Source organism: Lotus japonicus, chromosome 1 (assembly GCF_012489685.1).
Source record: "Lotus japonicus ecotype B-129 chromosome 1, LjGifu_v1.2".
Lineage (NCBI taxonomy): Eukaryota > Viridiplantae > Streptophyta > Magnoliopsida > Fabales > Fabaceae > Lotus > Lotus japonicus.
Genome location: NC_080041.1, coordinates 57,058,165 through 57,064,150, shown reverse-complemented (window position 1 = coordinate 57,064,150; position 5,986 = coordinate 57,058,165). Strand labels below are relative to the sequence as shown.

At 41.6% G+C, this 5,986-nt stretch overlaps 1 protein-coding gene across 1 annotated transcript; it reads right to left on the bottom strand.

Moving 5' to 3' along the window:
• Nucleotides 1–817: 817 nt before the first annotated feature.
• On the bottom strand, nt 818–4,843 carry LOC130739655 (uncharacterized). The gene is made up of 5 exons (XM_057592024.1): nt 4,585–4,843; nt 3,182–4,011; nt 2,757–3,043; nt 1,946–2,669; nt 818–1,648 (listed from the first exon to the last, which is right to left on the bottom strand). The coding sequence occupies exons 1-5, from the start codon at nt 4,841–4,843 to the stop codon at nt 818–820; spliced, it is 2,931 nt and encodes a 976-aa protein (XP_057448007.1).
• Nucleotides 4,844–5,986: the final 1,143 nt, after the last annotated feature.

The following is a 5,986-nucleotide window of genomic DNA, read 5'->3' as shown; positions in this document are numbered from 1 at the left end:
TCTCATTTTTTTCAGCTCCATACAACACAACAAGGACCATCACTCCCCCACTATTCCAACCAAACATCCATCCCAAACTTTTGGCTACAAAAAGATTCTCCAATTAAGCTCAAATGAGACAACTAAGGGCAATGTTCAACCACAAACTCAGAATCTCAAGAAATCCTATAAGTCTCAAGAATAAAACAGAAATCACTAAGCATGCTATGAGTGAAATTAACGCAGAACCAAGAATTGCAAGTGAGTCAGGATCCTCTAGAGAATTTTTTATGGTGAAGGGTCAAAGATAGACCCTTAATGGACTCACCTCGACTCCTTTCTCAAGAAACATTTGGAAGGCCGAAGTCTCCTCCTCTCTTCCCCAACATGCAATCACTCATCCCTAAAAACAACAACAAGTATTCACAAAAGCATTTACGAAAACAGCACTAGTAGGGAAGCAAAACTATAGCGAAAACATGTGAGTATAGGGAAGTGAAGAATCCAAAAATGAAAACTTAAATAACAATGCATGATAAAAAGAAAAATAAAAACTATAAAAGAGAAAATATGTAAAAATGCATGAGCTAAACTAAGGGAAAAAGTTGACCTTCTTTACCAATTACCATGGAGGTCTTAGAGTCACCTCCTACTCTAGCATTTAGGCTCTCAATCCCTGCACAATGCAACAAACAAACAAGCAAAAATAACAAAACTTGGGTTGTCTCCCAAGCAGCCCATTGTTATAGTCTTAGGTAGACTATCCCCCTTATCAAGGAGGTTTGAAAAACATGGTTTCCAACTTCAGCACCTCACCACCTTGGTACACTTTCAACCTCTATCCATTCACGGTGAAAGTGTTCTTGGTCTCTGGGTTTTCAACCTCAACAGCACCATGAGGGAACACCCTCCTGACCACAAAGGGTCCAGACCATCTAGACTTAAGTTTCCCAGGGAAGAGTCTCAATCTAGAATTGAAGAGCAGCACCAATTGCCCTGAGACAAATTCCCTATTCAAAATTTTCCTATCATGCCACTTCTTCGTCTTTTCCTTATAGATGCTAGCACTCTCGTAAGCTCGGAGTCGAAACTCATCAAGCTCATTCAATTGCAAGAGTCTCTTCTCGCTAGCAACTTTCCAATCAAAGTTCAATTTCCTTATGGCCCAATAGGCCTTGTGTTCTAATTCCACAGGTAAGTGACACGCTTTCCCAAAAACTAAATGGAAAGGAGAGGTACCAATCGGAGTTTTAAAAGCGGTTCGGTAGGCCCATAAAGCATCGTCAAGTTTCCTTGACCAATCCTTTCTGGAAGAATCTACCACCTTTTCAAGAATACGTTTCAACTCCCGATTAGAAATCTCAACTTGCCCACTAGTTTGGGGGTGATAGGGGGTAGACACTTTGTGCTTAACACCATATTTTTCCAAGAGAGACTCGAAAGCTCTATTGCAAAAGTGGGTACCCCCATCACTTATAATTGCCCTAGGTACACCAAACCTAGTAAAAATATTCTTTTTTAGAAAAGCAACCACCACCTTAGAGTCGTTTGTTGAGAGTGCAGCGGCTTCAACCCACTTGGAAACATAATCCACAGCCACTAAAATATACTGGCAACCAAAAGAAGGTGGGAAAGGTCCCATGAAATCGATGCCCCAAACATCAAACAACTCAATTTCCAAAATATTCTTGAGGGGCATCTCATTTCTCCTTGAGATGTTACCAGTTCGTTGACATCTGTCACAACTCTCAACAAAAGCTCTACTATCCCTATGCAGTGTAGGCCAATAGAAACCACTTTGGAGAACCTTAGCAGCGGTTCTCTCCCCACTAAAATGTCCACCATAATTTGACCCATGGCAATGCCAAAGAATTTTCTCAAAATCAACTTCTGGGATACACCTTCTAATGACTCCATCAGAACAAACTTTGAAAAGGAAAGGGTCATCCCAGAGGTAAGATTTTGCATCATGCATAAATTTTTTCTTTTGCTGCCATGTCAAGTCATGGGGAATAAGTCCAGCAACACGGAAATTAGCAAAGTGTACATACCAGGGTAAGGGTTCCTCGGTGGAAACAGCTAGGAGTTTCTCATCCGGAAACTCCTCTTGAATAGGTATTGGGCTGCACGCTCCACCTTCCAATCTTGACAAATGGTCTGCCACGCCATTGTCCTTGCCTCTCCGGTCAATGATTTCAAGGTCAAACTCTTGAAGGAGTAAGACCCATCGAATCAACCTTGGCTTAGAGTCCTGTTTAGCAAACAAATGCCTCAAAGCAGCATGGTCAGTATGAACAATCACTTTAAAACCCAAGATGTAAGGCCTAAACTTTTCGCACGCAAAGACTACACCCAACAATTCTTTTTCAGTTGTAGTGTAGTTCCTTTGGGCCTCATTTAACACTCTACTTGCATAATATATCGCATACAACACTCTCTCTTTCTTTTGACACAAGACAACCCCTAAAGCTAGATCACTAGCATCACACATGATCTCGAATGGTAGAGACCAATCCGGAGCAACAATTACCGGGGCTGTCACCAAACTCTCTTTAATCAACTCAAAAGCTTTCAAACAATTCTCATCAAAAGTAAAAGGTGCTTCCTTCTCAAGCAAGTTGGTCATAGGCTTAGCTAATTTGGAAAAGTCTTTAATAAACCGCCTATAAAATCCAGCATGCCCGAGGAAACTCCTAATACCCTTGATGTTAGTCGGGGGAGGGAGCTTTTCAATGACTTCAATCTTAGCTCTATCAACCTCAATCCCCTTTTCGGACACCTTGTGTCCAAGAACTATGCCATCCCTAACCATGAAATGGCATTTCTCCCAATTCAAGACCAAGTTGGTCTCTTGACATCTTTTCAGAACCAAGGCTAAATTCCCTAGACAAGCATCAAAATTTGGACCAAAAACAGAGAAGTCGTCCATAAAAATTTCGATGCAAGTCTCTATCAAATCAGAGAAAATAGCAAACATACACCTTTGGAAAGTAGCTGGGGCATTGCAAAGCCCAAATGGCATTCTCTTATAAGCAAACACGCCGTAAGGGCAAGTGAATGCCGTCTTCTCTTGGTCCTCCGGTGCAACACAAATTTGGTTGTACCCGGAATAACCATCAAGAAAACAGTAGTATTGATGCCCAACCAACTTATCCAGCATTTGATCTATGAAGGGAAAAGGAAAGTGATCCTTTCTAGTTACCGAATTCAGTCTTCGATAGTCAATGCAAACCCTCCACTTCGTCACCTGACGAGTAGGAATCAACTCATTGTTCTCATTGGCAACCATAGTGATGCCTCCTTTCTTGGGAACCACTTGAACGGGACTTACCCATTCACTATCCGAAATTGGATAAATCAAACCTGCATCAAGCAATTTGATTATCTCTTTCCTCACCACATCCTTCATGGAAGGGTTAAGTCTTCTTTGAGGTTGGACTATAGGTTTGTAATTTTCTTCCAACAAAATTTTATGCATGCATATCGCAGGGCTAATGCCTTTGATATCATCAATAGTCCAACCCAAAGCTGACTTGTGATCCCTCAACACTCTGAGGAGTTTCTCCTCTTCCAAGGGAGTGAGAGCACTATTCAAAATAACAGGTTTATTCTCACCTTCCTCAAGATAAGCATACTTGAGAGAGGAAGGGAGTGGCTTGAGCTCACTCTTCTCCTCAATTGGAATCTCCTCATCCCTAGTTAACTCTTCTTTCCAAATGCTTTTGGTGGCAAGAGATGAGACAGATTCTAATTGAGATAGAGTAGCTTTAACCTCATGGTACAAAGAATCAAGTTCTCTCTCAAGATTTTGGTCCTCTATCTCTAACCCCTCCATGATTGTTGTTTCCAAGGGGTCCTTAATAGATATCCTAACAAACTCTTCACACACGAGCTCATCCACTACTTCACATCGGAAAACTTCCTCATCCGCTCGGTGTTTCAAAGAGTCAAAAATATTGAAGAGGACCTCGTCTTCACCTACTTTCAAAGTTAGAGTTCCCTTAGCCACCTTAATCTCAGCCTCACCAGTGGCTAAGAATGGTCTCCCCAGTATGAGAGGAACTTTAGAGTCCTCTTCCATGTCTAAAATGACAAAATCCACTGGGAAGACAAACTTATCCACCTTAACCACAACATCTTCAATGATCCCGTAGGGGGTTTTTAAGGACCTATCCGCCATTTGCAAAGAAATCATAGTCGGGGTAACCTCACCTAAGTTCAACCTTTTAAACATACTAAGCGGTATCAAGTTGATACTCGCTCCTAGGTCACACAAAGCTTCTACCACAGTTAACCCCTCTATCTCCATCGGAATAGTAAAGCTCCCGGGATCTCTCCTCTTTTTAGGCATCTTCCTTTGCAAAATGGCACTACACTCTTCGGTCATCAAGATAGTTTCATCGACCTCACTCAACTTCCTTCTCTTACTGAGGATATCTTTCATGAACTTAGCATAGATTGGCATTTGCTCCAAGGCTTCGGAGAAAGGAATGTTAATGTGAAGCTTCTTAAAAACCTCTAAGAACTTAGAAAATTGTTTATCCAAATTTTTCTTCACCAAAGCCTTGGGAAATGGAATCTTGCGGAGTTCAGGAGTATGGGTACTTACAACTCTAGTCCTAGTGGGCCCTCTAGCTTTTTCCTCCATAACACCCTCATCTCTTTCTACCTCAGCTTCCTCACTTTTCTCTCCCTCAACTTTCTCCTCTGGCCCATGTAACACTCTTCCACTCCTAGTGGAAACAACAGCAGTATTTTCTTGCTCAGTCAAAGTTAAAGGTTCGGAAGAGAACTTACATTGGTGATTCTCGGACATTTGCTTTGCTAGCTGTCCCAATTGACTCTCCAAGCTCTTGATAGCCATATCATGGCTCTTGTAATTGTTCGATGTATGACTCTCCAACCCTGGACTGTACGCACGATAGTATTCACTTTTCGGAAGTCCGACGACGCTAATTTCTTTGCTTCGAAACACTAGATTTGATCACTAGATGAAGACTTTTTCTTTTCGGGACTTCTAACGAAGTTTCCGTCCGGGCTGCCAAATTTGTTTCGACGTTTCCAATCTTTCTTCAGATGGAAGTTTTGTCGTCTGACCATCACAGCAAAAAGTAGTTTTTCGGGACAGATTAACTTACACCGCTTTTGGGATTTTAGATATCGTTTTTCCCAAATGTCAGAGATTTGTTTTGAGGTATGGAATTCTGTCGCCAGAATCTCTCTTAGAATTCATCGGTGAACATGCTGCAAGAATCGGAATCGCGAAATTTTCATTTTCCCGCGATTTCACCTGCCCATAAATAGTCGAAAAGTCAAAATATCTCCTCATTTGCTCCAAAGAGGGCCGCGAGTTAGGGAGAAGAGAGGGAGAGGAGATTTTCGCCGAAACTCAACCGATCTTCGCGCAGTTCGTTCCTACTTCAAGGTATCGAGGTAACTAGCTTGATTTTTACCTCTGATCACTGTTTCTACTGCGTTTCTTTAGTCGTTTCTATGCTCAAAGTTTTGTGCTTTTTGTAAAACTGTCCGTTTTTCCTGATTTCTCTGTTGGGTATCTTCCCTACGTGCCCAAGAGCCTAAAACCTCCGTCAGTATTCGCCGATTGTGATCGAGTTGTCAAGGATCTGAAAAACTGATTCAAAACCCTTTTTGCGCACATTTCGAAACTTTACTATCGAAAATTCGTAATCTGACTTCGTGCCTTTAGGATTAGTTGTCACGGATGTCGTTAGGATCATTGCTGTCAAATTTGTTTTCCGAACTGATAACTTTGAGGTTTTGAGCTTTTATTTTGGACCAAAACGCCCCTGAACAGCCGTATTTTGATCCGATCGTCCGAAAATTGTTCTGACAGTTTCTTTGCCTTAGTTTTATCCTAAAACTACCTTGTAAACAGATTTGATCGAAGAAAAAGAGCCGGAGCTCTTTTTCCTTTTTGGCCGTGAGCTATGTAGTGAGGGGGGAGTTTTTCGTTTTCGAAAACTTGTCTTTTCATATCCGATTGTTG